At 38.6% G+C, this 22,736-nt stretch overlaps 1 protein-coding gene across 10 annotated transcripts in view; it reads left to right on the top strand.

Annotated features, from left to right (window-relative positions):
• The window catches only part of MCTP1 (multiple C2 and transmembrane domain containing 1), a 512,471-nt gene extending 490,175 nt beyond the window's left edge, over positions 1-22,296 (top strand). For 8 of the 10 annotated variants that reach the window (XM_045898718.3, XM_045898712.3, XM_054512926.2 and 5 more), the window contains 4 exons: positions 4,610-4,719; positions 8,817-8,926; positions 18,525-18,622; positions 20,229-22,296. In XM_045898718.3, the coding sequence (XP_045754674.1) occupies positions 4,610-4,719; positions 8,817-8,926; positions 18,525-18,622; positions 20,229-20,300 (390 nt within the window). In that variant the 3' untranslated portion in view covers positions 20,301-22,296. The remainder of the gene's footprint in view (positions 1-4,609; positions 4,720-8,816; positions 8,927-18,524; positions 18,623-20,228) is intronic. The other 2 variants (XM_064596390.1, XM_054512934.2) reach the window with 1 other exon arrangement.
• Positions 22,297-22,736: the final 440 nt, after the last annotated feature.

The raw sequence follows: 22,736 nt of genomic DNA, 5'->3' as shown, positions 1-22,736 counted from the left end.
GGGTACTTGTCATTTGGGTTTGAAAGTCAATGGACAAGATTCTCTAAATATGGAAGGTACTCCTACTGATTCTTTAGATCCTTAGATTTTCCTAAATATTTCAAAGCTAGGCGGTAGATAGTTCTTTGGAAAAATCTAGTTAACTTTCTGTTGTGATATGTGATTGTAAAGTAGGTGAATATGAAAGAACCACTGTATTTCAAGTTTGCAGTTATTGATGTTTTGTGGACTATTTAAAATATAAGATTTTTAAAAATTATATAGAGCCATTAGAAAAAGTTGTACAATATAAATCTCACATGTTCTCAGATTTATAGTTATAGCTCTTTTTTATGGGTAGCTTTTTTTTTTTTTTACATCTTCAAAAGAAACCTTAATAATGCATTAAAAAAGAAAACAAAACAAAACAAAAAAAACCCCAGTGTCACTACCAAGCCTTTGGATGATTACCCACCCTATGATACTTCTTTCATCCAAGCTGGTTTATAAAGGAAAGCAAAAACGACAATAAAAGAAATGTACCAATTTATTCTCTACTAATAAAGTATTGAACATTAGTGAAAAAAGTGTGAAATATTGGAATGCAACACAGAGCAATTCCATTACCCATTGCAGTTTTCGGTCATATACTGTATATAAAGAGTAATTACTTCATTGGTTGGGGACCACAGTGGAGGAATATAGGATTTGATGAAAGAGATTTTAAATAAAAATTTTATCCCAAAGCATTTGCTTTTCAAAACAACATTACAGACCATCTTATTTTGGTTTTGGGTGTTTGGGGGTGAGGGGCTGGGTAGTGGTGTGGAAGTACAAAAGAAATAGAAAATTAAGAGTGAGCAAATTTTTAAAACTCTTTAGCCAGTAATTATGTATCATCAGCACATAAGATTTTAAAGTACTACTAAAAGTAGTTTTTGTAGATGCCTTCAGTGACACATCTTACTAATGAAGCTCCTGTATTTAATATTCACACACTGCCTTATTGACATTACATCTGGTGGTTTCTAACACATCTTTCACTTCCTACTGTTGAGTCAAGTTTCTGGATTTTATTATCTTGCTGATCGTGGTGCCTACAGGGTAAGTTTCTAAATGTTTTCAAGTCTTTTGTTCTTATTTATCACACAGGGATTCTGGGTAGGAACAGAAAGCTTCCTGGGTAGGACGGTAAGGTAACGTGGTATATTATGGAGAGAACAGACCTCGAGTTGGCCTGTCAAAGTCCTGACCTGTCACTTTTCTTGGATCCTTCATTTCTTCTTCTGTAGAGTCCTGAAAAATAACTACATTGTCGGATGGTTGTGAAGACCAAATAAGCCATGTGAAAAGCATGTTAAAATGCTAGTGTCTGTTTATATTCTGCTGCTTTCTAAAAATAATTTTAAATAGGTACAAAAATCCAAAAAATACAAAAATCAAGAAAGAAATAGATAAACCACCTAATATGATCAACGAATACCAATTCCTTTATTTCTTCTACTCAAGTTCCTTCAATAATGATATTGGAGAAAATCAGGGAAATAATCTGGTTACAAAAGTGAAATATGTTAATTGCAAAGAATTATTAATATTATAGGAAGGTATGAAGAAGAAAATAAACTTCCATTACCTTTAATATTTTGACACATTTTCATTTTTTTTCTAGCCCTACCCATTTCAAAAAACAGGAGTATACTCCATCTCACGTTTACCGCCCCCCAACCCCAGTTTCTATTAGATCATAAGCATTTTTGCTGTCATTAATTATTCTCTTTAAATAATATTTTGTAATTTCATAATAGTATATCAGTTGTATATACCATAATTAATTCTACCCAACATGTCAGTGATTTTTTTTGTTATTATAAACAAAACTGCAGTGATAGTTTTTTTCAGATGTTTATTGAATATATTGGAAATCCCATCCCTTGATTTGTCATATGTGTTGCAAATTTTTTCCCATCACCCTTATAAATTAATAAGAATTTTTGACATCATAAGTTTTTATTGTTTTTATTTTTTAAAGATTTTTTATTTATTTGACAGAGAGAAACACAGCAAAAGAGGGAACACAAGCAGGGGGAGTGGGAGAGGGAGAAGCAGGCTTCCCACTGAGCAGGGAGCCTGATGTGGGGCTCGATCCCAGGACCCTGGGATCATGACCTGAGCCGAAGGCAGACGCTTAACAACTGAGCCACCCAGGCGCCCCATAAGTTTTTTATTTTATGTAACTCCTGCTATCGTTTTTTTTTTCCTTTGTGACTTCCTTCACTTTTTGCATGTTTAAAAAGTTATTTCCTATTCCAAGGTCACTAAATAACTTACCTATATTTTCTTCTGTTTTTATAATTCACCTTTAGCTTTTTGCTTTTTAATTAACCTAAAATGTATTTGGGACTATCTATTTAAGGTAGATCTGAGGTAGAATTGGGCTACCTCAAGTAGACTTGAGAGTCTATTTAGGTAGGATTTAACATAGTTTTCTGCAAATAGTTAACACAAGTACCCAGTAACATACTACGTTCATCTGCATGGTGGATTTATGATGGTGCTTTATCATAAAACAATCTCTCTTTTAGTGTTCATCTTTCATATTTTAATTACTTAGATATCTGGTACAATAAATGCTTTCTCATTATTTCTGTTTTGCAAAAATTTCTTGGCTATAGCATTCAATTTATTTTTCCAAACAAATTTATCAAATTCTCCCCATTTCACTGCACTCCAAGCACATTAGGATTTCCTTGAAAATGCATTAAACCTATATGTTCAACAGAAGAAAAGAATAGATTCTTTTAATAATCAGTGTTCCAGTGCAAAAACACTGTATCTCTATTTTCTTAATGTAGATTCTGTACATTTCTTATTAAGGTTATGCCTAAGTGATTATAGATTTTATTGCCATTGTGAAAAATCTTTTTTTCACATGATCATTTCAAACGGGTAAGACATTATTTTCAATGAATTTTGATTGTGTAACCAGCCTTCTTCGATTCCAGCTTGATTTATTCTGTATGCAGAAAAATATTTGTTAAGAGCACTTTACTTCATAAGACATCAATGAATTTAGCCGATGCTCGAGAGAGAAAACACTGAAGGCCATGGAGATGATTAGAACAAACCAGCTTTGTAATTAGGAAACAACAGAAGGAGCCACTGGATATCCTTTTTTTTCCCCTAAAGTGTAAAACTGCATAGGTGGAATTAATACACTTTTTGTTTTATTGCTGGGGAGGGAAAAAAGACAAGCAATTGATGCATTCATGTCAGTAATGACAAGTGAAGGGTGACTTTTGGAGAGAGCGGGGACCCTGAGAGTACGTAATTGTTCCGTATACCTTGAACCTTATGCATCTCAAGTACCTCCTCGTCTGACAGTCCAACTTGGTACAAGCAAGATGAATATTGTAGACAATTGTCTCCCATGGGAATTGTATTTAAAATGAAGGCTCTGAGTAACTTCTACCTAAAGATGCTGTTTAAAACTGGCCTCCGTGTCTTCAGTCCCACTGTACCCTGTTGTTCTGGGATGCTGCACGTACACCGGCCACTCACTTGCCCTCAGTTTCGAAGGTGGCAGGATGCCACGCCCAGCCACGCGCACAGTGCAAAGTGCTTTCGACTTTTCTGAAGTGAAAGGCAGTATGTAAATGTGCAACATGACGACATTATTATTCCAGCTTTCTGGCTGCTTTCAGCAAGCACTGACTGCCACATGAGGTCTCAAGTGTTCTGGCACAGTGTGGAAGTGTTCAAAAGAAGTTAAAGTAATGAAATTGGATCTACATTTCCATAGATCTTCAAGCTGGCATGGAGGAATGGAGTCATGGAATCAGGGTTGGATGGTCTCCACCAAACAGCCTAGGCAAGGGCCTGTGATGCCAGGCTACTAAGCAGAAATTTCAATCGTGAAAGGCCACCACTATTTCTTCCTCTGGGTCTAAAATTACAAAATGTGCACATTTCCCTCAGGCTCGCACCATTCTCTGGGTGCTTTATGCTCAATCCCACCCACCCATTCCCTGGAGTACACCAGCTTTGCTTCAATCCAGGACAAGTTTTAAAATGAAGAACTAAGTACCAAGGGAGAAAAATGTTTAGTTAGAACCCTGAAACAGCATCTGCTATTGTATCAAGTATGGGACTGTTACACTTCAGAGGTGGGCCTGGCTCACCTTGTATCTGATCGTCCTAAGCTACTTACTTAGGAAGTGTCTATTTAGTTGACCTTCTCCCCCCCCCCCCCCCCCCCCCGTTTTCATTGCTCACAGGTCTTCCAGATTTGGACATTCTGAGACCTGCCCTCTCTCCTACACCTTTGCATGCTTCCCCTCCCCCCAACTCTGGCTAAAGTGTCTCTGTTCATCAGGGCAAGATCGACAGAATCTGAGTCTGGTGCTTTGCCACCACCTTTCTATTGGCATAGGTCCACGATGCTGGGTGTCCTTCCTCCTCCATCTCCCTTTATATCCGGAAATTTTCATGGGCTCCAAGCATCCATTTATGTATGTACAAAGATGAAGTTGATTTACGTTTAAAAATGTGAGAGGGACAATTCAAAGAATTCAAGCACTGAAGAATACCTTTACTCACACAGAATCTCTCTTTTTTCTTAATTGTATTTTAGGACAGTGAAAAAAAGGGATTTATAAATAAAATCTATGCCATCCAGGAGGTTTGTATCAGTGTCCAGAACATCCTAGATGAAGTGGCTTCCTTTGGCGAAAGGATAAAGAAGTGAGTGAGTGATACTGACATGTGAGCCCTGGCCTTCTGTGGGACAGAGTGTCCATTTGTTTTTCAGAGGGTGAAATGCCACATTCTTTTTGGCAGGGGAGACTCCTTCTGGGTGATCTATTGCTCAGTTTCTTCATTATTTACTTTGTTTCTGCCAGTCTTTGGTTTTGTGAAAGTTCTGTCAATTTCCTTCCTGAAATTTAGAACATATTGGTTGGAAAGAAGTCCTACTTGTAGCTTTGAAGAAATAACACCGTCCTAAATTTTAGCACATTTTCAAGTGAAAGACTTTGTTCTTAAATGGAATATGAAATCGTGATAGGAAAAAAATAAACCAAGCTAGATGAGAATTTCAGGTAATCAAGACACATCTTCATTTTATTATTGGTTGACTTATACTGTCATTGAGGAACTCTAAAATTTTTTTAAAAATCATATTTTATGTAGCAACCTGCAAAAATATTTTCAAATTTATGTATTTAAATAGTTGAGGTCATAGTTACAGATGAACTAAACTAATGCACTTTTAATAATTAAAAAAAAAGGAATCCCTTTCCTAATTTAAAATATAGCTGCATTGAAAGCTAATATAAATTAAGAATACAAGAATATTCTTAAGAATGTTCTTTTTTTTATTACATAATGTTAATCACCGTACATTACATCATTAGTTTTTGAAGTAGTGTTCCATGATTCATTGTTTGCATATAACACCCAGTGCTCCATGCAGTACGTGCCCTCTTTAATACCCATCACCCTCCCCTCTAGAGTATTCTTAATATAAGAATATTATTATAGTCTTACATTATTTGTATTTTACTTGAAATAATTTTATTTACTAATGAACTTTTAAAAACAACTGTAATTCAATAAGGTGGATTCACAAGTATTGATGATCAGTTAAAAATATACTGAAGCCCCATACTACTAAAGTATGTGAAAATTTGCTACATAATGATTGCTAAGTCGTCTATTCAAGAAGGGGTGCTGTATATCCGGATAAGCCTACACCTTCCTAGTGTCATGTATCAATTCACTGTTTATTATTTATCTTATTATTCACCAAAAGTGTTCCACAGATTTGAATCCTTGGGCATACACATTTGAAAGCAGTAAATTATTTAAACTAAAGGTGTGAGACATTTACCTACTGCTTTTCATGTTTCAGGGAATAATGCATTTTACTTTGTATAATTTTTTAATACATTTCCACATATGCATACATGCTGAGTTTCCTTTTTTTTTTTTTTATATCATATTAGATAGAACAGCCTCCCTCTCACTCCAAATGTATAGCAGCCTTCAGTCTCAGACTTCTGAAGACTGATTCCTACATCTTTTTTCTTCTTCCTCTCCACGTTATTTCCATTTCTAAGAATGTTCCTTTGTTCCACTAGAGCCAAGTGTTTAGTCCTGAACAGGGCATTTCCCTTTTGAGTGTGTCCTTTCTCTGAGGTACACTGTGTGTTGATACCTGATAGAAGTATCTCATTTACACCTTTAAGACGCTGGGTCAGCTCTGAGGTGGGGCAAATTTATGCCTGAGAGGAAGAAGCTTCTTTGTAACTCTGGGTGGTAGGGGACCTCAGGTGCTTGGCCAGAAAACATCATAGCCAGTTGAAGAATATGGCCAGATCCTGGGTGTGGACCAGCCTTGGGAAAAACTGAGTTTTGTAGAACTTTCCACAGTTAAGAGACAGAGGCATAGGTATAGGATGAAGTACAGAAATATGCATAGGTTCCAGTGATTCTTACAGGAGCCATCTTTTCTGCACAATTTTTCTGAATATTAAAATACAGAAAGTCCCCTGGGGTTGCATGAGATAAAATGCATCTATCCAGAAAGCAGATTCAGAAGCAGTCATTAAGTACAAAGTGAAAAGCCTCTATAATTACATCTTGTTACTAAGTAATCATTCCAGAACTTTCTTGAATTGCATCTTTTTTGGGGGAAGATCATAGTCTAGATTTAGTTTTCCTGATGCACTGTGGAAAGAGAAAAGGGCAGTCTTTTTTTCTCTGACATTAGCTACACTGATAAGGATTCCTTGCCACTTATCCTTCCAAGAGGAGAAAGAACACAGGGAGCCCTTCAGGGAGGCTGCCCAAAAAAAGGGTTTTCTGACTGACGAGCCAGTGCCCTTGCACACTGAAGAGTGTTGATGGATGGCTCTGAGCGAAGCCCCAGGAAAGCAAGCAGACAGACCCTCAGCCTTCTGTTCTCTTCACAAGTGTCAGTGAAGGGAGAAAGGCATGATCCTTCCCCAGGTGACAGTTAAACAGGGCGCTCACTCTGGCCATGGGAGGAAAAAGACAAAGAGAAAAGCTAGTTCCCAAGAGTTACTGAAAACAAGACAACGAGACTGATCTAATTTTGGCTCTTTTACTAGGAAAAACAGTTTTAGAAAACACTGGACCTTAAGCAGACACAAAAGGCAAGCTATATGCCCACAGAGCTAAGGATTCACTCCTAGGTGTTATGCTGAAGGGAAAGATAGGAAGAAAATCTTTTAATCCTCCTTTACTGGATCAAAAACGGCCCTGGACAAACCCCACCCCAGGTGTACATAACATACATAACCAGGAAATGAGAGAAAATTTAAAAATCCACATTTCTCCATGTCACGTATAATTTCATATTTTTGGGAGGTGTTTTGGGGGCCCTTGTCACCGTGGTAGGCTCCCCGAGAGTGGACTAGCTCTAAAAATGTCACTTTGATTCACACGTTACCATCACTACCAGTCCACCTCGATACAAGTTGTCCTCATTTTTAAACGGGGAAGTTGAGGTAATGAAAGGTTGATTCCCCCAAAGTCCTACGGCAGAATCTAGGCTTTGAGTGCAGATCGGATACTTTCTTTGCTCTTTTCATTAAACTGCACTCAAGTGTCACTCAACAGTATGTGTTAGGTCCTCCTTGGAGGCTGGTTGTTGAGGCAACTGGATGCCTGTAAACGGTGACATAGTTACATACCCAACGCTGAAGACTCCATGCAACAGTTCGGTCTTACTATTTTGCAATGAGAGTCACTACAGAATTTCCACACAAAAACTCCTAAATTATTACAATCTTTCCATGTTCCATTTCCCTGATTTTCTACATCCTTTTTTTTTACCTTCTTTTTTTTTTCTTTTTGCCCCACTGCATTCCTTCCCATCTTCTTAGTCCTGTCTTTTTTGCAACTTCCCCCACTTCTGTTCATTGATCCTGTTTTTGTTCTTTGTTCTAATGTTACCTCACTGCCAATGTGCAGTCTTGCAGCCTTCCCCGACCCCCAACACTATCCATCAACAGCAGTGTGGGGACACTGCAGTCCCATCGGCCAGGCCCCGCTATAACCCACTTTGCCAGCTTACGCTCCATTTTCACAGTCTTTCCAGCACATTTACCATGTGTTCTCCTTTGCCAGAAATAACACAGGGAGAACAGTAGTCAATACTGACCTTCTTTCCTAATTATCTCTGTATTTCTGGGAAGGGCAATGATGGCAGGTGAATTTTTACAAGGCTGACTACTCTCTTCCCCCTTCCTGACTTCTAGATCCATTGGAAACATAACTGAAGTGAAAAGGGAGTATCCCTCAAAGCAATTCTAACCTAGGGAGGATTTATACAACAGTGTAAGAGTTAAGTCTACAGACAGTTGCTGACATTTTATTTCCAGTGTCTGGAATCCAGTGTGAGTTGACAGAAGAAAGAATGGTAGGCCCAGGGGCATTCTCCTCTATGAAAATTGGGAGAAAACAAGATTGGCTACTAGTTTTAGAGGTAGAAAAACACATTAAAAATAAATTTTTTTTAACCACATTAGGAGTCCCCCAACTAGTGCAACTTCAGACCCTGAAGGCACTCGGGACCATCTGTAAGGGTTGATGGCAAGACTTGTTTGCGTGGGTCCTGCTTTCATGAAACTCAGCACATTGTGACCAACCTGTGTCCTCTGATAGGCTCACTACAATCGCCTTCTGTTCCAGAGAGAAATGCAGTCTTACCAGATCCCTAGTCCAGAGGCTGAGTCAGAATCACATTTATTTGAACCTTTGTTTGAAAAAAGTATGAAGTGCTCAGATTGCTGATGTGTTAATTTCTCATTCAGTACTTTCAACTGGACTGTCCCATTCTTAAGCTGGCTGGCCATTGTAGCCCTCTGTGTGTTCACAGTCATCGTGTACTTCATTCCACTGAGATACATTGTCCTTGTCTGGGGTAAGTAAAGCCTTTTTTTTTTTTTTTTTTAAACTGTCTTAGGTACTAGGAACAAACTATTTCTAAGCGATGAGTTATACTGTCAGAAGTTCCTTGTATTTATGATCATGAAGCTACTCCATGATGAAAAGAGGTCAGTTAAAAATCACAACTGTATAAAGATTTAGGTCTACCTACAAAATACATTTTTCTTATCTGGCACCATAGGCTCCATCATCCTGTAAACATGTAGTTGTGCAGATTCTTCATATATCAAAGTGTAGCTTTGTCCAGATATCATTCTGATTTATTTTCACCACTTATACGTAAACAGAGGCATTTCGATCCATATGGTGCATTTAGGACAATATGCTTTTTTGTGCTATGGTACTTTATCTTGTGGAAACGTCTGTAAACACAGGGCTATCTATGGCCGCCTATTTAAGAGGTCACCTTTGGGATGCAGGAAAGGGCTCCTTGGCCCTGACAGGCTGCTTACGAATAAGAAACCGGCTTCATGTGTACTAAACAAAAGTGCTTCTGCAGAAACCCACTTTAAGGGTGGTATTTTCCAGCCCTTGTTTTTGATGCCGTTATGTTCCATGCCAAGAGTTCCTACGGCCCTAGACTCCACTTAGATGATAGTTTCAGCATTCTTCATTGTTTTAGGGTTTCTCTTCCTTAGCTGAGAGAATTCATGCTCTGAAAAAAACGGTCAGTCTCTACAATGGACTCACATATAAAACTACAGTAATGATATATATAAACAAGACTGGGGAGAAGTAGGATTCTCTACTTGCCCCCCCGAGCCTGCACACACCTAAGATTGCTAAACATATACAAAATGCAAAGAATCAAAATGGGTATGGATTCCAGAAAACACATGTTTACACTAAAAGCAAAAAGATCAAAAGGAATGTTTTATTTTCTTTTTAAAGAAATGCTGGAATAAGTGACAGAGGGGTCTGAGGTCCCCACACCCTCCAGTTTTAAGATTCCTATCTCCCTATTCTTTTTGGTCTGTCTTGTCATATCCTGAGTTAAGCCCTCTTACCCTTTATTGTCACTCTGCTTACCTTTACAGCTTGGGTAGGGAGGAGAGGATGGGGGGAATGATGATGATTTTTTCCCTTGTTATAATTTAAACCAGTTTCAAATAAGATAGTACTTGCACTACACAGGGAGAGAGGCCTTTCTTCCCTCTGTTCAAGCCCTCATCTTTCCTTCCTTCCTTTGATATATAAAACAGATGCTGTTTTCTTGAAGGAATTAGGGTAGGGCATGCGGTGTGGCAGTTTATTATCTTTAACCTTCCTAGGGTCAGATCTGCCATCTCGGTTGTGATAGGTGGTGAACCTCTGGTTTTGCTTCCCCGCGCTCTCAGAAACTGGAGCCCATGGCGGACATCTGGCTCAGTAACCTGGGGCAGCCTCACTGGCTCTGTCTTAAACGTAATTCTTAGAGAATGTGTTTGGGCCTCTTGTTTCATCATATGAAATAAAAGGAGAACAGTATTTCTGTAGTGCTAGGTGATTGCTGAAATATTAACTGGAAATTTAAGACATGGGTCTCACATGGGGAGACGGACCAAAATCAAGAATGCAAAATAAGTTTATTCTGCCGAACTTCCTGAAGAAGAGCCAAGATGCTCTAAGTTATGGCCCAGTTTTTACGAGTTTGTTGATTTCATATAAAGCTGTTAATTTATTTTGTATATGTGAATATGCTTGGTCATTTATTAAGTGCAATATAAATTTCAAAGAGTAGACTTATCCCATTGAAATTCTACCTTATATCACAGAATATATAGAATAGGTACTTGTAGTTTTATACATTGTTTTGACAGTTCTCATTGAAGTTTTTGTTTCTATAATAGCTCCAACTTCACCTAAGTTTACTCCTCAACCACGTTTGCTCTTCAGGTAGTATAGAGGATTAACTGTTGAAAAATTTCGTATGGGTAGATATGGCTCATCTGTAATGGTTCTTGGCTGTTCTATTCCAAAAGTGATCCAAGTAAGTCAATCACAGCATCTTTTGCAAGCATTAAATTTAAATTTTGTGTAATTTGAAAGGAAAATTGCTTCCTGAAAATCTCAATGCCAGAGATGTAGAAACAGAAACATTCCCCCCCTCCCCCGCCATGGTGAGAACTCTTAAGATCTACTCTTTAGCAACTTTCAGATATGCAATGCGGTATTATTAACTATAGTCATCATGCTGTACATTATATCCCCATCACTTATTTTGTAACTGAAAATGTGTAGCCCTTCACCCATTTTACCCATCCTCCCACCTCCAGCCTCTGGTAACTACCAATCTGGATCTATGAGCTTGGCTTATTATTATTTTTTTTAATGCCACACACAGGTAAGGTCTTATAGGATGTTTGTCTTAGACTCATTTCACTTAGCATAATGCTCTCAAGGCCCACCTGTGTTGTTGCAAATGGCAAGATTTCCTTGATTTTTATGGTTAATAGTCTACTGTGTATAATATACATCCTATTTCCTTTATCCACTCATGTGTCAGTGGACGCTGAGGTTGTTTCTGTGTCTTGGCTATTATAAACAGTGCTGCAATAAGCATGTGCCAGGTGGGTGTTATTTATATTTTGAGTTCATGTTTTTGTTTTCTTTGGATAAATATCCATAAGTGGAATTGCAGGAACATAGGGCAGTCCCATTTTTCTTTTTGTCAGGACTACCCATTCTGTTTTTCATAGTGCATCAGCTTACATTTCCACCAACAGTGAATGAGGGTTTCCATTTCTCCACATGCCTGCCAACACTTGTCATTCCTTGTCTTTTTGATAATAGCCATTCTAACAGGTGTGAGGTGATATCTCAAGGTGTTTTTGATTTGCAGTTCCCTGATAATTAGTGATGTTGAGCATCTTTTCACATCCTAGTTGGTCATCTGTAGGTCTTTTTTGGAGAAATGTCTGTTCAGATCCTCTGCCTATTTTTTTTAAGTGGATTGTGTTTTTGTTTTTGCTATTGAGTTGTATTAGTTCTTTAAATATTTTGGATATTAGTCCCATAGCAGAGATAAGATTTGCAAATATCTTCTCCCATTCAGTAGGTTGCTTTTTCATTTTATTGATGGTTTCCTTTGCTGTGCAGAAGCTTTTTAGTATGATGTAGTCTTGTTTATTTTTACTTTAATTGTTTTGCTTTTTGGGGTCAAATCTGAAACATTGCCAAGACCGATGTCAAGGAGCTTACTGCCTTTATTTTCCTCTTGGAGTTTTATGGCTTCTGGTCTTATATTCAAATCTCTAATCCATTTTGAATTAATTTTTGTATATAAGATAGTAGTCCACTTTCATTCTTTTACATGTGGTTATCTAGTCTACCATTTATGAGACTGTCCTTCCTCCATTGTATATTCTTACTTTGTCATAAACTTATTGATTATATACGTGTGGGTTTACTTCCACACTTTCTATTCTGTTCCATTGATCCACGTGTCTATTTTTATGCCAGTATCATACTGTGATATCAGGGAGTGTGATGCCTCCAGCTTTGTAGTTCTTTCTTAAGATTGCTCTGCCTATTTGGGGTCTTTTGTGGTTCCATACAAATTTTAGGTTTGTTTGTTCTACTTCTGTGAAAAATGCCATTGAAATTTTGATAAGGATTTTATTGAATCTATAGATTACTTTTGGGTAATATGAACATTTTAACACTATTCTTCCTATCCATGAATATGGACTATTTTTCCATTTATGTGTGTTGTCTTCAATTTCTTTCATTAATGTCTTAACAGTTTTCAGTGTACAGGCCTTTCACTTCCTTTATTAAATTTATTTGTAGGTATTTTATTCTTTTTGATGTGATTGTGAATGGGATTGTTCTTAATTTCGTTCTGATCATTCATTATTAGTGTATAGAAACCAAACAATTTGTTATTGATTTTGTATTCTTGGTTTGCAAACTGGCCCCCATACACAAAGTGCATAGACTGAAGAAAGAGGGAGACCATTTCAGACTGGTAGGTGGTAGACTTAATATACAGGGGAACTCACTTACAAGGCTTGTCTTGGATGGCTATAGGCAAGTAAATCTCCACCCCTGCCCACCAGAATCTTAAAAGTTTACATGGAGGAATTAACTGGGCTCAGTCCCATATACTGTTCAGATGGTCTTAATAACATCTTACTCTTTCAAGGCTACATCCTTGGAGCAGTTCCCACTGTGGGTACAGTGGGCAGAATGTACATTTCAAAAACCAAAGGGTGAGAAGCTGCCAGAGTTCAGCAACTAGGTCAACCATAGGTCATACCCTCTCCTAGCCTCTCCATTACCTTTTCCCCCAAATCCTGCAGCTTCATTGAATTCACTTATTAGTTCCTTTTTATTTTTTTTTTTGGTGGAATCTTTAGAGTTTTCTATATATAACATGATGTCATTTGCACATATTGCATTTTTTCTTTCCAATTTGGGTGTTTTTATTTCTTTTTCTTGCCTGATTGCTCTGGCTAGGACTTCCAGTACTCTGTTGAATAAAAATGGTGAGAGTGAACATTCTTGTCTTGTTCCTGAACTTATGTTAAAAGCTTTTAGCTTTTCACCATTGAGTATGATGTTAGCTATGGGTTGTCATATATGGCCTTTATTATATTGAGTTACGTTCCCTCTACATCTACTTTGTGGAGAGTTTTTATCATCAATGGATGTTGAATTTTGTCAGATGCTTTTCTGCATCTATTGAGATGATCATCCGATTTTTAATCCTTCATTTTCTTAACATGGTTTATCACACTGATTTGCAGATGTTGTACCAACCTTGCATCCCTGGAATAAATCCAAATTGTGGTGAATGAGATTTTTAATTGTTCAACGCAGTTTACTAATATTTTGTTGAGGATTTTTCATCTCTGTTCATCAGAGATATTGGCCTGTATTTCCTTTTTGTCTGTGTGGTGTCCTTGTCTAGTTTTGGAAACAGAGAAATGCTCATAAAATGAGTTTGGAAGTGTTCCCTCCTCTTCTAGTTTTTGGAAGAGTAAGAAAAATTGCTATTCTTTGAGTGTTTGGTAGAATTCACCAGTGAAGCTCTCTGGTCCTGTTTGTTGGGAGGTTTTTGATTACTGATTCAGCTGCCTTCCTAGTAATCAGTCTGAATAGAAATTTTCTATTTCTTCATGATTCAGTCTTAGAAGACTGTATGTACCTAGTAACTTACCCATTTCTTAGGTTTCCATTTGTTGGTGTGTAATTGTTCATACTAGTCTCAGGATCCTTTACACTTCTGTGGTTTCAGGTTTAACATATTCTCTTTCAGTTCTGATCTTATTTGGATCTTTTTTTCTTGGCAAGTCTAGCTAAAGGTTTGCCATTTTACTCATCTTTTCAAAGAATCAGCTTGAAACTTTATTATTCCCTTTCTTCTATAACTTTTTATATTGAGGTAGGCATTTATTGTTATAAACTTACCTCAGAGAACTGCTTTGGTTGTACCCCATACATTTTGGTATGTTGTATTTCTGTTTTCATTTTTCTCAAGGTATTCTTTTATTTCTTCATTGATGCATTGGTTTAGTAGCATGCTATTTAATCTCCCCATACTAGTGAATTTTCCAGTTTTCTTCTTGTAATTGATTTCTAGATTCCTTCCATTGTGGTTGAAAAAGATGCATGCTATGATTTCAGTCTTCTTTATTAAGACCTGTTTTGTGGCTTAACATATGAGCTGTCCTGGAGAATGTTCCATGTGCACTTGGGAAGAATGTATATTCTCCTGCTTTTGGATGGAATGTTCTGTCGATGTCTGTTAGGTCCATATGGTCTAACATGTCATTTAAGGCTGATGTTTCCTTATTGGTTTTCTGCCTGGATGATCTAGGTGGTGATGTGAGGTATTAAAGTACTCTAGTATTATACTGCTATTTCTCCCTATATGTCTGTTAATATTTGCTTTATAAGCTCAGGTGCTCCTATGTTGGCTGTATAAATATTTTAAAACGCTGTATCCTCTTGCTGGGTTGGCCCCTTTATCATTATGTAACACCCTTCTTAGTTTCTTATTACAGTTTTTGTTTTAAAGTATGTTTTTGTCCAATGTAAGCATAGCTGCTCCAGCTTTCTTTTGGTTTTCATTTGTATGGAGTATGTTTTTCCATTCCTTCACTCTCAGTCTGTGTGTGTCTTTGCATCTGAAATGTGTCTCTTCTAGAGGCAGCATATATATAGATGGGTCTTGTTTTTTTATCCATTCAACCATTTGATACTTTTTTGCTGGAGAATTTATCTTATTTACAGTTAACTAATTATTGATCGGTATGTACCTATTGGCATTTTGTTAATGTTTTCTGTTTTGTGGTTCCTCTGTGTTCCTTATTCTTTTGCTCTCTTCCTTTGTGATTTGATGACTTTCCTTGCTGGTATGCTCTGATTGCTTTATTATCTTTTGTGTGTCTAGTATAGGTTTTTGCCTTGCAGTTACCACGAGGCTTACATATTACAACTTATAACAGTCCATTTTAAATTGGTAACAATGTAAGGTTGGATGCATTCTAAAGCTCTACATTTTAACTCTTCACCCACATGTTCTGCTTTTGATGTTACATTTAACATCTTTTAATCTTGTGTATTCCTTAACTAATTATTGTAGTTATATTTTGGGGGCTCCACATGAGCATGTAAGTTCCTTTCAAGGAGATGCCAGCGTGCTGCAGCGACAGCACAAAGATGGCATTCGGCAGCATACATTTCCTCAGAGCACTTTCCTAAGTCTCTAGATGTATGCCAAACTTGAAGCCTGCCATGCAGGCCTGAAGCTCCAGGACAATGCAATAGGTCTCTTTCACAGATAGACTGTGGATGTGTTTTAGCCTGATGTCTGTGCAGGGCCCTGGGGGTGGTAGCCTGCCAAAAACTCTCTTTAACTGTTACAGTCCTGTGGGACCCAGAAATACAAGCCTCATGGCCACCAGAGCTAGGAGATCAAGGGAGTATTCCCTCAGTGGCAGCTGTAAAAACCAGGGCACGAGTTATATGTAAAACCTCCCCTCTGAGAGAGACTGCTGCTCTGGAGCATGGCACAGAGCCTACTCTCCAAGGTTTCTGGAGAAGTTTACAGTCAGCCCTTACATGTGTGTTTAATTAGAAGCCTGCCCCTTAGGCAGTAACTAGGATGATAAGCTTAGGGGTCTGTGACAAAGACTGAGCATCTGAGTCTGTTAACTCTAGCTATGTCCTCAGGGTCGTTGATGTTTAAAAACTTTTTTTTTTTTTTTTTTTTGGTTACAGTCCTGTGGGACCTGTAAGCATAATCACATTGGCCACCAGAGCCAGGTGATACACAGGTGTTCCTCAGCAGCAGCTACAAAAGTCAGGGGTGTCAAACAAGGATAGAAGCTCCTTACTGGGAGATATTTATAAGCTATAGTGTGGCAGAGACTGCAAAGACTGCATCTAGTGGACTGTTCCCTGAGAACTCTATAAACTCTTGTAAGTGTGCCAGACCTGAGGGTTGACCAGCTCTTCTATAAGCAAATAGGCTTGTTTCTCAGAAAGACTGGGGGTGTCTTACAGTCTACTGTCTGTACAGTGTCCTGGGGATGGTAGTCTGCCAAGAACGGTCTGAGTGTTAGAGTCCCATGCAACTCAGGAATGGAAGCCACCCTGAACTACTGAGCCCAGCAATCAAGGGGTGTCCCCTTGCCAGCAGCCACAAAAACCAAGGCACCAGATGTGTGTAAAAGCTCCACTCCAGGAAATGTTGGTGCTCTGAAGCATGGCAGAGGGAGAGCATGAAGCTGGTGCTTGCCAGTTGGAGGGTAAAAATGGCACCCACCGGCTTTACAAGGCAGATAGAGAGTGCAGAGTATCCCAGCAGGCCCCAGCCCCACCAGCTGAAGCTTTAAGGTTATATGAAAGAGATTCATTTGCTAAAGTCTGGATGCTTTTCTAATGGTTGCTTCTATGCTGCACCCTGGGGCAAGTGAGTATGTACACGAGCCCATTGAGCCATTTCTCAGTTCACAACAGCTCTTTATGTCATGATTTTCAAGGCCAGATGTGTTGGGGGCTCATCTCTCAGTTGTAGGACTTAAAAGCTGGGGTGCCTGATACAGGGTATAACCCGCTGCTCTTCAGAGAGAAGCTCCATGTTTGTGAGTTACGTTGTAATTGTGGGTTGCCTTGCTGGGGTAGGATTTATAATGAGATTTTGTCTCAGCCTCTCCTACCCACTTCCCTTGGCCTTTCTCTTGTTTCCCTGATGTGAAGAAGTCACTCAGCTAGTTTTCAGGTCTTTCTCAGAGGGAACTAAGTGTTCCATATGTAGCTGTAGATTTGGTGTGATCATGGGAAGGGGTGAGTTCAAGATCTTCCTACATTGCCCTATCGAGCCACCTCTTAGATGTAAAACCAGACATAATACTGGGGCACCATACACATGTAAAAGCTTCCCTCGGGGAGATACCCTTTGTGGAGTGTGGCAAAGGGAGAGTGTGGAGATAAGCATCCACCAGCTGGAGCAAGGCAGAAGGAAAGTGCAAAGATGGCACCCCCAGTCTCTGGCTCGAGAGCACCCCAGCAGACCCTTGAATGTTTGTCTAACCAGATGCCCACCCCTTGGGCTGATGCTCCAAGACAAGCAAATGAGGCTCTCCCAAAGTCCAGGTACCCCTCAATTAACTGCTTCCATGTTGGGCTCTGGGGTGACTCCAAGCATGCAAGTCCTTTAAGAACCATTTCTCAGATCACTGTAGCCTGTGGGTCCCGTGGACATGAGCTCCATTGGTTTTCAAAGGTAGATATTTTGGAGAGTCGTCTCATAGATGCACATGTTAAAAGCTGGGGGTGCCTGATGTGGGTGGGCCTCAAACCCTTCACTCCTTAAGGAGAAGCTACAGCTTTTGAGTTCCCTCCTGACCATGGGTTGCCACACTGAGGGCAAGGTTTATGAGGAGTTTATGTCCCAGCCTCTCCTACCTGCTTCATAGTGGGCCTTGGCTCAGCACCCCATATGTGGGAGGAGAGTTCAGGATCCTCTTGCATCACCATCTTTAAAGCTGTTTATTTTTTTTTTTTAAAAAGCTGGCGGTAAAACTTTCACATTTCAGGTCATTTAAAAGGAAAAAAAAAAAAAAGGATAGCTGTCTTCTAAACATTTAGTTTGCATAACATTAACACCTCCCCACTCCAAAAAACAGTAAGGTTTATCTTTTGAAAAAGGGAAAACCAGTAAATCAGACTTTTTGCCTTGAAAAGTTTTACTATAGATGAAATACTAAAGCAAGGCTTCTAAGTAATATGACACTGAGTGGCAAAGCAAGATATAGCATTGTACATCCTTGCCAGGTGCCTTTTGTTTCCCAAATAAAAAGCCTTTCCTGCTGGGAGGAAGCCACTAAAGTAAAAAGAAAAAACAGAGCTGCCTTGATTTGGGATGGAGGGAGGAAGGGAACAAAGGAAAGGAGAGAAAGAAACAGGAATGGGGGAGAGGGAGGGTGGGAGGGAGAAAACAGGGTGTACTGGTTCATTCAGTGGAGACTGAAGAGCAGCTTAGTCTAGATCTTCAAATCACTGTAACATATGGAAATATACGTGATTTTTCTAATTCCTAACTGGAGATTTCAATAATGTTTTATCTATGGCTTTTTCAGGCATCAATAAATTTACAAAAAAGCTTCGGAGTCCATATGCAATTGATAACAATGAACTACTTGACTTCCTTTCCAGAGTCCCTTCAGATGTACAAGTGGTATGTAGGTTTCACTATTACTGCTCTTTACCGTATGGTGGCATTGGGTTTTCACTTTTCATCCTTTTAATTTCAAAGGTTTTAGAAGAACCACTTAAAGTTAAAAGGCCTATAGCAGATTTTCCCTTTCAGGAATTTAGCCCACTTGGGGTGTTACCCAAGAAGAACTTTTATAAAGCATGGGGAATGGAGAACAAGAGGGGGTTGCATCAAGAACCTACCAGGGCTCATAGGGGCAATTTTCCTCCAAGGAAGGTTCACCTGGTTTGTGAAGGGAAGTCACCATTACCTGAAGGGAGGAAACAGGAATATAGATGCTGAAAGCAAGATGTGCCAGTGAAAATTTGAAAAACACTTCTTTGCATAATTTACAGGAATTGAGTTTTAAAAATGCATATTTTGGAGACCAGTGGGGGAAAGGGGTGGAGAGTACCTGCCTTTTCAAGACTGGGGCACATCTCAATCCTTTAAAATTCTTTGAGGTTAACTCATGCCTCTTAATCATCAATTATTTTCAGAATAAATGAGAAATTTTTTTTTTAAAAGATTTATTTATTTGAGAGAGAGAGAATGAGAGAGCACATGAGAGGGGGGAGGGTCAGAGGGAGAAGCAGGCTCCCCACCGAGCAGGGAGCCCGATGCGGGACTCGATCCCGGGACTCCAGGATCATGACCTGAGCCGAAGGCAGTCGCTTAACCAACTGAGCCACCCAGGCGCCCCAGAAATGTTTTTTTTTTTGTTTTTTTTTTTTAAGATTTTATTTATTTATCTGAGAGAGAGAATGAGATATAGAGAGAGAGCATGAGAGGGGGGAGGGCCAGAGGGAGAAGCAGACTCCCTGCCGAGCAGGGAGCCCGATGCGGGACTCGATCCCGGGACTCCAGGATCATGACCTGAGCCGAAGGCAGTCGCTTAACCAACTGAGCCACCCAGGCGCCCCAGAAATGTTTTTTTTTTTTTTTTTTTTTTTTTTTAAGATTTTATTTATTTATCTGAGAGAGAGAATGAGAGACAGAGAGAGAGCATGAGAGGGGGGAGGGTCAGAGGGAGAAGCAGACTCCCCGCTGAGCAGGGAGCCCGATGCGGGACTCAATCCCGGGACTCCAGGATCATGACCTGAGCCGAAGGCAGTCTGAGCCACCCAGGTGCCCGAGAAATGTTTTTATCAAAATCTTGACACTATGTTGCAGCAATACCTTTCTTCCTTTGTTTCAGTTGAGTTTTCGATTTGGTATCCGACATTGAGAGTAGGCTGGAGGGAGATTAAGCCTAAATTAAACAAACAGTAAATTGCAAAGAACCGTTATCCAGCCTTTCAAAATTAAGATAAAGATGGTTTTGCTTTTAATGTAGTGTTACAGTGAAGAGGCAGCCTGTTACCAGAGTTCACAACAGTGCTCTCATGTAATTTCTGGCAGGATTTCCCTTATGATTCTTGCTCTATCATTCTATTGTTTTCTGCATCCCAGCTGCAGATCTCATAGACCTTCCAGGGTGAACACTCTTCCCACCCTGTCTCTAAGCAGTCTCTCATTCCTTTGCTTTTCCTTCCTTTGCCAGAAAGTGACCACCTGACCAGTCTTTCTCTGAACTCTGTTTAAACAGGTGCAATACCAAGAACTGAAACCAGATACTTCTCATAGCCCATGTAAAAGGAAGAAAAACAATCTTGGCTAGCCAGCTCCCAGCACTGAGGAGACCAGCATCTGTTTGGGAAGATAAAAGAAAAAGCCTTCAGCCTCAGCAGCATTTCCTTTCTTCCTGCTTTTTATTTATTTTGCCTTTTTATCATGATCGAGAGAATTTGTAAATAGCGTACAAAGGCATATGTCTTTGAAAATATACTTCCATTGTACAGACTCAATTTGCTAAAGGTTTAGCTGTTGCTGTGTGAAAGCCTTGTTGGCTGTGGATAATAACATAACACACTGGAACAACAAATAGAAGCATGGTAACGTTGGGAGATATACACTTCTCTAATTACAAGTGGAAGCACCAGAATATTACATTAAATGCTCAGCTGTACCCTGATTAAATCTACATAAAACGTAAATGTCAATTTGATTTTTAAAGTTTTTTTTTTAATGTGACTATTTTTTATCTGAAAAGTAATCCATTACAGTTGTTTTCTATGTTTTATACATGTCAAAAGAGAAGGGGGAAATCCCAAAATCTGAATTATGGAACAGATGCATTTCAATTTAACTAAGATTCTGACTTCAGATCCTGACTTTCATTCCTGTGCAAATTACTGAGATATGACTCGGCTTATTTTAAGCTAATGAGTGGAAGGTACATTCACTCTGTCAAGATAATCTTTCACACTCTACAAAGAAAACTTCCAAAGCTTCTATCATTCCATCTAAAACCTTAAAATCTCTACAGGATTACACATAAATACTGCCAGGTTTATAAATGATTGCCTATCTGAATTTTTATACCTACCACTACTTTAATTTGTACCAGGTTAGCAAGTTAGCAACCCAGTTCAGTTGTCAAAAATACTAGCAACCTAAATCCGTGTTGCTTTTGGTGTTTCTGTGCCTCTAAAAATATTTAATACTCAAGTGTTATCACACACACAAAAAGTATCTGCTTTCTCATAGATTACTGAAATGCTTTAATGCATAGTATGATTTTTGTTTGTTAGTGTGAATTTTAATGTATAGAATGCTAATGTGCTAAGTGATATGCCAGTGTTTCATTATATTCATTTATAGAAAAACTAATCAATCGTTCTTGATAATATGAATGCATGAAACCTATTTTGTAAAAAACAAAAAAAAAATCAAAAAACAAAAACAACAAAAAACTGCTTATTGGGAGGGGGGAGTTTGCCTTTAAAAAAATGTTTCACTACTTACCATAGAATCTATACTTAAAAATTTCATTCCCAAGACTTATGGTAGTTTTGTACCTAGCTCCCTGATAAATCAAGGGAGTATACCTCTGGAGAGAGAAATAATTTGGTGAGAATGTTTTACTTCCCTGACTGGGTAGCGGATTAAGCTTGGCTGAAATGCTGTAGAAAATGTTTTGCACTACTTTATTAATAGACTGGGATAGAGTGAAGGGGGGGGGTGGGTTATGATGGAAAAACAGAAAAGCCAGAAGCCAGAAATATATATTTCACTCTAAAGGAAGATTCTTTAAAAATAAATTTAATCTCATCAAAGCTAATTTTTAAAGTATTTTTATTTTAAAGCGACGTTGTTAAATACTATTTCTTATGATAGAACTATTTTGATCTGTTTATACACTATGCTTGAAAGAGAATGTCAATTAAATTCCCTTTCTACAGAAAGGCTTTGACCTCAATATGCTCTATTTAGCTCACCGTGTTTATAATAACATGCTCCTACCCGCATACCATCACTGTTTGTTGCTTAGACATAATACTCCATGAAGCTGATGTTCCCACAGAAAGTTTATTGATGGGATAATTTGTTTGAAATACCTTTTGATTAGACCTTGTGTGAGATTTATGTTCCGTGCTGACAGTGTCTACTCAAATGTCTACAAGCCTGATACTGTACAACTTCAGATGTACCTGCGGCATAGTAACCATTAACAGATGCCTAATTTTTGTTTCATTCTACCAACTTTCAGATGTTAAATTCAATGGTAATGTTGACTATACATTCACTGCATTAAATAAAAAAATCTTTTTTAAGTATAATCAGTACTCCTTTCTGCCTTTTTTTTTGTGGTTGAGAGAGGAGTGCTGGAGGACTGTTTGCATATTCTTATAAATGACACTTAGAGAAACTGGGTTTGGTTTGGACAAAGGCTTCTCTGAAACCTTGACTATTGTATGAAACTCACTACCTTCGAAGGAGTGAGCATGCAATGAAGTTGATAGAAGAGTACGAACTATCATCTTGAGGCATGAAATGATATTCAGAGGCATCTTCATGGCTTACAAAAGTACTACATTCACAGGCTGAAAAGAAGAAACTGTGTCTAATAAAATTTTAACTATTTCTTTCCCCTTCTCACATGGGTACAGTTTTGCCTTTTGAAAGCTGTTTTAGTTTTGAAAGATTTTCCACGTAATTATTTTAAGATATCTTTAAGAGATTAAATGTCACTCCAGATAGGTGTGAGACTGCT

This window comes from Mirounga angustirostris, unplaced genomic scaffold (genome assembly GCF_029215605.1).
Source record: "Mirounga angustirostris isolate CCGP_5_RB_7025 unplaced genomic scaffold, mMirAng1.0.hap1 SCAF_7, whole genome shotgun sequence".
Taxonomy (NCBI): domain Eukaryota; kingdom Metazoa; phylum Chordata; class Mammalia; order Carnivora; family Phocidae; genus Mirounga; species Mirounga angustirostris.
The sequence above is the reverse complement of the archived record's forward strand: the minus strand, read 5'-3'. Positions and strand labels throughout refer to the sequence as shown.